The 10,592-nt window shown below is 43.8% G+C and overlaps 1 protein-coding gene across 2 annotated transcripts in view; it reads left to right on the plus strand.

Moving 5' to 3' along the window:
- The window catches only part of LOC118397587 (SLIT and NTRK-like protein 3), an 8,545-nt gene extending 497 nt beyond the window's left edge, over positions 1-8,048 (plus strand). The window contains exons 1-3 of one of the 2 annotated variants that reach the window (XM_035792512.2): positions 1-118; positions 638-726; positions 2,156-8,048. The exon at positions 1-118 is cut by the window's left edge and continues 497 nt beyond it. In XM_035792512.2, coding sequence (XP_035648405.1) covers positions 2,206-4,911 — 2,706 coding nt within the window. In that variant the 5' untranslated portion in view covers positions 1-118; positions 638-726; positions 2,156-2,205 and the 3' untranslated portion in view covers positions 4,912-8,048. The other variant, XM_035792513.2, reaches the window with a different exon arrangement.
- Positions 8,049-10,592: the final 2,544 nt, after the last annotated feature.

The raw sequence follows: 10,592 nt of genomic DNA on the forward strand, positions 1-10,592 counted from the left end.
GAGCTCAACGGGAAAATATCGTAGGAAGAGAGGCAGAGGAGAGAGAGAGAGATTCAACAATATTTAAACTAGTGGCTTTTTTTTCCGGATGCTGTTAAATTGCAGTGCCAAAAGTAAGGTGAGTGGTGCGTGTGTGTTAATGCTGATGTGTGTTGCATATAGCTCAGCCTCGGACGTGGAAGGGGAAGGAAAGCACTCGTTGATAATGAGAACGGAACAGAGGAATCTGGGTATCCTATCTGATCAATGGGAATTTGTTTACCATATCCAACGGTTTCGAGACGATGTCACGACGAAAGCAACTGCAGTACTCTTGGCATGTGTTTCAGCAGCTTCTCTTCATATCCATATAGGTGCTTTTTATATACATTTTATATTCCCCAGTTTCTACTATTATTCAGGTTTGCCAATTCTTTAAGATTCAACAGATATATTGTCAATTTCCTTATTTATCATTTCCTTATTTTTTTCCTTGTAGACTATCGTTTCCATAACCTATGTCCCTTCGTGGATACAGCTAACAGCTTGTGGTTTGGTCTATGTGCAGGGTTTGATTGCGTTATGCTATATGAATGTGTGAGACTCATTCCTATGCATATTTTCCTTTGCCTCTCTCCTTCTCTCCGTCTGTCAACAGCCCGTAACGGAAGACCGGGATATCTCACCTTCCCCGCCACAAGGGCACCTCACACGCAGGAGATGTGAAGTCAGATCCCCTTAAACTGAGTAGGTACCCCGGGATATAACAGCTGATACCCTGGGAATATAACCCTTTACCACCAGCTGTGGGACGCAGAACTGCTAAATGATGGGAGAATGCGTTCGGACTGACTGGATATCGATGATTCTCTCTTTTGAGTGTTTTGGGAATTGTGTTTTATTTCAGTACCACCGGTTTAATGGACAGCGGCCGCGGGAGTTTTATGTGTTTTCCATGGGATTTCAGAACCACGGAGAGCGCATAGATTTGAAATACAAGCCAAATGGTGGAGGCAGGGCACTGGGAACATACAAAGTGCACTATTCATCGCAGTCTGTATGTGTGTGTGTGCGTGTGCTTGCGCGTGTGCAGTTTTAACACGAGCGGAGACAACGGTAAAGGGAATCGTTTCATAGGTGAAGTGCCCTAAAAAAGGACAACTTTTTTTTTATCTTACAATGACCATAAGGACCGGGGGCTAAGGGAATTCACGGGTGGGGAGACGATAGATCCAGGCAGGCGTGCTGCGTGGGAGAGGAGAGTAGCGCTTGCCAACAGAACCTCTCAGAGTTACTTTGTATTTCTCTCTCTATCCCTTTAGCAGCTGATGTCATCTAACGTTCATCTAGTTGTTCTGAAATCTGATATTATATTTACATATGGAGGTTAGGCTAAACATATCTGATTTGGGTAGGCTATGAACAGTCTGCAGTCAATTGGTTCTCAAACCACTGCCCCAAAGACAACAATATGGGATCTGTTGGTACTTTGATGTTTTGATTAGAAAGGGTCCAGTGCAGATCGGCATAATGCCCAAACGTCTTCTAGTCCTCTCTGGTCCGTACCTTGAGCCATGGTGACAGCTCAGTCCTTGTCCAGTCCCTCGGTTAACTGCTCACGCTATGGTATGATTAATCTGGTGAAACCTGCACCGTCATTAATTCTCACAACAACACAGCGAACTCCGGTGTCTGATTTACCGGGAGAGGTTGGCTATGTTATGTAATAAATACAGAGAGATCACCTCTCCTCTCCTCTCCACTCTTCACGGCCACCTGCTGTTGCCTTTATTTATTCATTGAGATAAGCATCTTTGAGTTTGATTTATTTTAACCTTAGGCTAGTGGTAGATCCTCGGTGTTGTGAAATGTGGTGACCTTAACAAGGGTCTAATAGGGGAGATGTATTATTATTATTATAATTTTTAGGTTGGTGTGTAATGAGCTAAACAGTGAGTCGGCTACATTAATAAGCCAATGTCATTGTATTCTTTCATTTCCATGCGCACCTTCCATAATTTAATATCTCTCTATATTTCTCTCCTCTCTTTTTCTCACTCTTCACCCGCTTACCCTTTGTGTGTGATGCGTGTGAATGTGTGTGCGTATTTGTGTGCCCCCTTTCCCATCCCCCCTCTCTCTCTCTCACTCTCTCTCCCTCTTCTCTACTGTGCAGTGCTGTGAAGTGGCTTGCCATAGCCGTGACTTCATCAGGTCTCAGTGAGGATGCTGTGGGTTACCTTGCTGAGCACCATAGCCTTAGGATGGACCACCCCAATCCCACTGCTGGAGGACTCGGAGGAGATGGACGAGCCCTGCTTCGAGCCCTGCTACTGCCAAGTCAAAGAGGGCGTCTTTCACGTCCACTGTGACAGCAAAGGATTTACGAACGTCAGTCAGATCTCCCAGATATGGACGCGGCCCTTCAAACTCAACCTGCAGAGGAACTCCATGAGGAAGCTGTACGTCAACAGTTTTCTTCACCTCAACAACGCCCTGTCCATTAATCTGGGGAATAATGCGCTACAGGACATCCACGCCGGAGCATTTAACGGATTGGGAATTCTGAAACGGCTGTTCCTGCATGAGAACAAACTAGAGGTTTTCCGTAATGACACCTTCCTGGGTCTGGAAAGCTTGGAATACCTGCAGGCAGACTATAATGTCATCAAGAGGATCGAGAGTGGAGCGTTCAGGCACCTCCACAAACTCAGAGTGCTCATTCTAAATGACAATCTGATACCAGTCCTGCCCTGCTACCTATTTAGATCGGTGTCACTAACACACCTGGACCTGAGGGGAAACCGTTTAAAGACTTTACCATATAAGGGCACGTTGGAATATGTGGGGCGGAGCCTGATGGAGATTCAGCTAGAGGAGAATCCATGGATCTGTGAGTGTGATATAGTTCAGCTAAAAACATGGTTGGAACGCGTTCCCTACACAGCACTGGTAGGAGAGATCACCTGCGAGTACCCCTTCCACTTGCACGGGAAAGATTTACGAGAGATCAAACGCAGTGAGCTCTGTCCGTTACTTTCAGATGTGGAAATCGAGGTCAAACTGGGAATCCCCCGGTCTCCATTTAACAACGAGAACACGTGGCCAACGAAACCTTCCTCCATGCTGTCTTCATTCCACAACACGGCGTCGTCTGTGGAGTACAAAGAGAGACATGTCAAACCCACCAAACGGCCCAGGCCCACCAAAAACTCTCCAACCCCTCGTAGCCTCTATCCTGGCCAGAACCAGCCCCCCATAGCTGGCTACCAGACCCGCCCCCCCATCCCTATCGTCTGCCCCTCTGGGTGTATGTGCAACCTCCATATCAACGACCTGGGGCTAACTGTCAACTGTAAAGAGAAGGGCTTTCATAATATCTCAGAGCTCCTGCCCAGGCCCCTAAATGCCAAGAAACTTTACCTGAGCGGGAATCTAATACAGAAAATCTACCGGTCTGATTTCTGGAACTTTTCCAGTTTGGATTTACTACACTTGGGGAATAACCGGATATCGTACGTCCAAGAAGGGGCGTTTATCAACCTTCCCAACCTGAAGAGTTTGTATCTGAATGGGAACGACATTGAGAGGCTAACTCCCGGTATGTTCCGGGGCTTACAGACGTTGAGTTATCTTTATTTTGAGTATAACGTGATTCGTGAGATCCAGCCGGCGTCATTCTCTCTCATGCCCAGCCTTCAGCTTGTTTTCCTCAACGATAACCTCCTCCGCACCCTCCCGACCGACGCCTTCGCAGGCACAAGCCTGGCTCGACTCAACCTCCGCAATAACTACTTCCTATCCCTGCCCGTGCGTGGTGTTCTAGAACACCTGCATTCCATTGTCCAGGTGGACCTTCATCAGAACCCCTGGGACTGCTCCTGTGACATCATCCCCCTCAAAAGCTGGATGGAGAAGCTGTCCTCTGTCATCATGGTTAGTGATGTCATCTGTAAGACTCCGGATTTTGCCTTTGGGAAGGATCTGAGGTCGCTGGATGCTGAGATCATCTGTCCAGAGATGAAATACTCATCCGGACCCTCCCCAGCTCTCCTCCCCTCTGATGACATGACCACCGGTAGCACTGGTCTGGGGGAGGCTGGGGGGAGGGGGCCGGTGCCTCTATCAGTCCTCATCCTCAGTCTTCTCGTTCTGTTCATCTCAGCGGTTTTCGTGGCCGCGGGCCTCTTCGCCTTCGTCCTGCGGAGAAGGAAGAAGCTGCCCTTCCGGAAACGCTCTGAGGTGGATCTGACGGGAATCCAGATGCAGTGCAGGATATTCGAGGATCCGCCGAGACAGACCAGCAGTGGAAGCATAGGCTCACCAGAAAAGCCCCCCAGCGGACACACACATACACATTCACACACTCATGGTCACGTTGGCCACACACACAGTCACGGTCACGTCTATGATTACATTCCTCACCCTGTGACGCAGATGTGCAACAACCCCATTTACAAGCCCCGGGAGGGGGAGATAGGGGAGCAGTTTGCAGAAACAAAAGAGAACAACAGTAATTACCGAACCCTCTTAGAGAAGGAGAGGGAATGGACCCTAGCCATGTCTAACTCACAGCTCAACACTATCGTCACGGTAAACCACAATACAGGGGATAAATCAGGATTTCACGAGAACGGCGGACTGTGTCCCACCGTGATTGACAGCCAGAGACCCAAGCCGACTGTTGGCTTCGTAGACTGTCTGTATGGAACGGTCCCGAAACTAAAGGATATGCACGTCGCACACGCACACCCACCCGGTATGCAATACCCGGACTTACAACAGGACGCACGTCTCAAGGAGACGTTGCTGTTCACAGCGGGTAAAGGCTGCTTCCCTGACCCATCCCAAAGCGATTATCTTGAGTTAAGAGCCAAACTTCAAACAAAGCCGGATTACCTCGAAGTACTGGAGAAATCATATCGGTTCTAACACACGGAGAATAGCATAGGCTACATACAAACACACACTCTCACTTTTCCATAACACAGACGGAACAAAATCACGGACAAAAACGAAACAAAAAAGCAGCATGATATTAAAATTAAAAAGTATATTACTAAACGTTTTCCCACCAAAATCGCTTTGGAGGAAAGGCCATTCTCAGATATTCAATGAAGTGCCTTTTGTCAGAGTAGCCAGCAATGTTATCAACCCTTATTTTTATATGGAACAGATTGGTCTATATACCAAGGAGGGTGAGAGACCAAGAAAGAGAGGCACCGGGAGAATCACAACATCCGAAAATATACCCCATCAAATCGAGCCCTTCATACGATCTCAAAAGGTGGAGTGGAGTAACCCCGTGGCGAGAGGAGCTGGAGCAGGATTTCTCCGTGTCGGTTGGGCTCATGTTTCTGTCTCTCTGTCTTTTACGTGGATATATCAACGCCCCGGTTCCGTGCACATGAAGTTTGTAGGAAATAAATAAAACATAAAAATGGATGAATTTGCAGTTTGCTGCATGCACTCGCTCCCATTGCAGTGGTGAGGGATTTGCTCAGAACTATCAGTCACGTGTTAATAGCGATACTGTAACACATTATGGTTCAGTGTTCTATTTCATTTTATATATTAGTATCATTATTATTATTATTAAATAGGACTACTATCTATATCTGGGTGCAATTCTCAAGGACGTACTCACCCAAGGATAAAAATAACATTTGTGAATATATTATATGATGACGCTCAAGGTTTTCTGGAAATTCACGCACTTTCTTAAGAACAATGCTTCGGATTATCTCATCGACACTACCGGCTTTGTAGGAGGCACTTTTAATGTTTTCTCTCTCACAAAGATTTGAAGAAAATATCTGCATATATTTATTCTGTAATTTCAGTGAACATTTTATTGTAAAGGTAATGTTAAATCAATGTATAGTGAATTTGCGTCTGGTATAGCCTTCTTAATAAAAACTCTGAAATGAAATGAAAAGGGTGCTACCACGGAACGTTTGTGAACAACGTAGAGGTAATGTGTTTGGTATAGCGCTATACTGTGCTGTGTCTGTCTGTGCATTGCAGAATGATACATTGAAATTTCTAGTGGCTTGATTACATTTTTAGTTGTGCTGCTGTTGGCAAGGATATGTGAATTCCGCTGCTACTCTGCAATGGTAGCCTACTTAAGGTAGGCTAGAGTCGGGAAGGCGTGCAACTATGAGTGTAGCTGGTGATACAAATGAGAGAAAGAGAGGGATACGTCATTTGGAGATGCAGAATTGAAAATGGCCCAATGAATGAATCAAGTTTTGTCCGAAGGGTAATATAAATGCACCATTGTGTTCCCATTTTCTTGCTACAGTTTCCATATGAATGTTCAACGAATTATCTAGAAAGGCCGCGAGTCTGAACGAGAGACGTACTCTCCAGTGCGCACTTGATGCTCATTCGCTGCAGAATGACATTACAGATTTTGACCACACGAGGGCGACAGAGGGACACTCAGATTGCCAGTTCAATAACTGTACTGCTGGTTTGTTAGAAAACTGTTGCCAGACTGTTCTCCTATCATTAGACTGCAATACATTTAATCCACTACCAAATTAAACACTAGGCCTGAACATTATTAAATATGGTCCGTTATATTTTTTTCAAATTGAAATACAATAATCATCAGAGAACATTATGTTTGCTTGGTATTATCAATGAGATCAGTAGAATCTGAGGACTTTATATTAATCCTGTGCAGGTAATATAATGGTTATTGTTATATAAAGGATGTTCTATATCCATCATGTATTTTTGAATGGCCTTAAATAGGGAGAACACATGTGACAGGGAAATGGGTTTCAAGCAATGTCATTCAACTCAAACCAATTGATAATTTGAAGTTCCATATCATGTAAAGGCCCAGTGCAGTCAAAAACGGATTTCAATGTGTTTTATACATATATTTCCACTCTATGAGGTTGGAATAATATTATAATAATACCCTTTTAGTTTAAGAGCTGTTGTAAAAGAACGCCTGAAATTTCACCCTTTTCGGGTGGGATGGAGTTTTGGTCTGCCTGGTGACATCATCAGGTGGTAAATAGAGGAATAATAAAGAGTGTTCCAAACCTCCCTGCCAATAACAGCTATTTTTCTCTGTTCCCCTCCCATCTCAGACCAGTCCCAGTCAAGTCTAGCAAAATACCTCCTCGAAGACTTTGTTCTTTTTTTAAATTCTTTTTTTTGTTTCTTATTGACCATTTTACTTGAAAATAATCACAGTAAGATACTTAATTGTTACCCAGAAATGATTTGATTTTGAGATAAAAACGGCTGCATTGGACCTTTAAGATGTTACTTGTTGGTTGGGGGCGGAGTCAGAAAAGGAGGTAATTGAGACAGATAAGGAGATGTTGCATTTTGCAGGAAAGTTGAGTGATCTTGAAGAGATATTAATGTTGAAAGGAATGTCATGTCCGTCTGTAATTTAGTTTATTATTTATTAGTCATCAGGAGCACAAAACTACGTATATATGTTTCTATCATAGTCACTGTCACGCCATTTGACAATCTGTCTCTAACAAAAACACACACACACACACACACACACACACACACACACACACACACACACACACACACACACACACACACACACACACACACACACACACACACACACACACACACACACACACACACACACACACACACACACACACACACACACACACACACACACACACACACACACACACACACACACACACCAAATGAGTATACACATTGAGCAGGCCTTCATTATTAGCACTGTAGCATCACATTAGGCGAAGGTCTATAAGATTTAGTTTGTCTACCCCACCCCTCCATCCCCATTCCTCCTCCCCAACCAGACTGATTGAGGTCAGCACTTTTCTGCATGCACTCTGTTTGATTTAAACAAACCTGAATTATTCTATTTTAAACGATACGTAGGGTTCCATAATGATCCACCTTGATATTTCTGTGATTCAGTAAGGTGACACGGCCCACTATTTTCATTCATGTTATTTGGGGCTTAATTGATTCTCTGTTTGGTTCCGACCACACATGCGCTTGTTGATTATGTTCTAATAAATCCTATTGTTATCCTACTCATATCTCATATCTTTTGTAAAGCCATGCTCTGTACTCATGGATAACCTACATCTCGGCTTTAGGAGGTAAAGGGTTCATCATGACTTTGTAAAGCCATTCTCTGTACTCATGGAGAAAGTACATCTAGGCTTTAGGAGGTAAAGGGTTCATCATGACTTTGTAAAGCCATTCTCTGTACTCATGGAGAAACTACATCTAGGCTTTAGGAGGTAAAGGGTTCATCATGACTTTGTAAAGCCATTCTCTGTACTCATGGAGAAACTACATCTAGGCTTTAGGAGGTAAAGGGTTCATCATGACTTTGTAAAGCCATTCTCTGTACTCATGGAGAAACTACATCTAGGCTTTAGGAGGTAAAGGGTTCATCATGACTTTGTAAAGCCATTCTCTGTACTCATGGAGACACTACATCTAGGCTTTAGGAGGTAAAGGGTTCATCATGACTTTGTAAAGCCATTCTCTGTACTCATGGAGAAACTACATCTAGGCTTTAGGAGGTAAAGGGTTCATCATGACTTTGTAAAGCCATTCTCTGTACTCATGGAGAAACTACATCTAGGCTTTAGGAGGTAAAGGGTTCATCATGACTTTGTAAAGCCATTCTCTGTACTCATGGAGAAACTACATCTAGGCTTTAGGAGGTAAAGGGTTCATCATGACTTTGTAAAGCCATTCTCTGTACTCATGGAGAAACTACATCTAGGCTTTAGGAGGTAAAGGGTTCATCATGACTTTGTAAAGCCATTCTCTGTACTCATGGAGAAACTACATCTAGGCTTTAGGAGGTAAAGGGTTCATCATGACTTTGTAAAGCCATTCTCTGTACTCATGGAGAAACTACATCTAGGCTTTAGGAGGTAAAGAGTTCATCATGACTTTGTAAAGCCATTCTCTGTACTCATGGAGAAACTACATCTAGGCTTTAGGAGGTAAAGGGTTCATCATGACTTTGTAAAGCCATTCTCTGTACTCATGGAGAAACTACATCTAGGCTTTAGGAGGTAAAGGGTTCATCATGACTTTGTAAAGCCATTCTCTGTACTCATGGAGAAACTACATCTAGGCTTTAGGAGGTAAAGGGTTCATCATGACTTTGTAAAGCCATTTCTCTTCTCATGGAGAAACTACATCTAGGCTTTGGTAAAGGGTTCATCATGACTTTGTAAAGCCATTCTCTGTACTCATGGGAAACTTCTAGGCTTTAGGAGGTAAAGGGTTCATCATGACTTTGTAAAGCCATTCTCTGTACTCATGGAGAAACTACATCTAGGCTTTAGGAGGTAAAGGGTTCATCATGACTTTGTAAAGCCATTCTCTGTACTCATGGAGAAACTACATCTAGGCTTTAGGGTAAAGGTTCATCATGACTTTGTAAAGCCATTCTCTGTACTCATGATCTTTGTAAAGTTCATCATGACTTTGTAAAGCCATTCTCTGTACTCATGGAGAAACTACATCTAGGCTTTAGGAGGTAAAGGGTTCATCATGACTTTGTAAAGCCATTCTCTGTACTCATGGAGAAACTACATCTAGGCTGTAGGAGGTAAAGAGTTCATCATGACTTTGTAAAGCCATTCTCTGTACTCATGGAGAAACTACATCTAGGCTTTAGGAGGTAAAGAGTTCATCATGACTTTGTAAAGCCATTCTCTGTACTCATGGAGAAACTACATCTAGGCTTTAGGAGGTAAAGGACTCATCATGACTTTGTAAGGAGTTTGTTTGCTGCACCCTTGTGCTAGCAACAAGCTTTTACCAGACACTCTTATCCAGAGCGAGTGAATACATTTTCATACTGGTCCCCCATGGGAATAGAACCCACCTGCTCTACCAACTGAGCTACGCTGAACTACTGTGTGTCCTGTTAAGAGTAACCTTTACTTCAACAGGGTGTCTCTAAAGACCCGAGTCTCTTCTCAGAGAGAGACACAGCAAGACAGGAGAAAGGTATTACAGTACAGTATTACTTACTACCTCACTCTGCTTGTTCCTGCAGTAACTCCCAGAATGGTCTTCAAACACAGCATAGCATTATGCAACCTGCATGGTCAACCTGTGTTCTGAGTGGCTGAGCTGCTTTTGAGGGAGTGGCTGTGGTGAAGGGATTTGATTATTCCCTATTGATGACTGTGCCCTCGAATAGCCCATGTACTCGACCTATCCCAAATCCATCCCAGGTCTCTATAGTTACCATGTATTCAGCCTATCCCAAATACATCCCACGTCTCTATAGTTACCATGTACTCGACCTGTCCCAAATACATCCCAAGTCTCTATAGTTACCATGTATTCAGCCTATCCCAAATCCATCCCAGGTCTCTATAGTTACCATGTATTCAGCCTATCCCAAATACCTCCCTAGTCTCTATAGTTACCATGTATTCAGCCTATCCCAAATCCATCCCTAGTCTCTATAGTTACCATGTACTCACCCTATCCCAAATACATCCCAAGTCTCTATAGTTACCATGTACTCACCCTATCCCAAATACATCCCTAGTCTCTATAGTTACCATGTACTCACCCTATCCCAAATCCAT

The sequence above is a fragment of the Oncorhynchus keta genome, chromosome 18 (genome assembly GCF_023373465.1).
Source record: "Oncorhynchus keta strain PuntledgeMale-10-30-2019 chromosome 18, Oket_V2, whole genome shotgun sequence".
Lineage (NCBI taxonomy): Eukaryota > Metazoa > Chordata > Actinopteri > Salmoniformes > Salmonidae > Oncorhynchus > Oncorhynchus keta.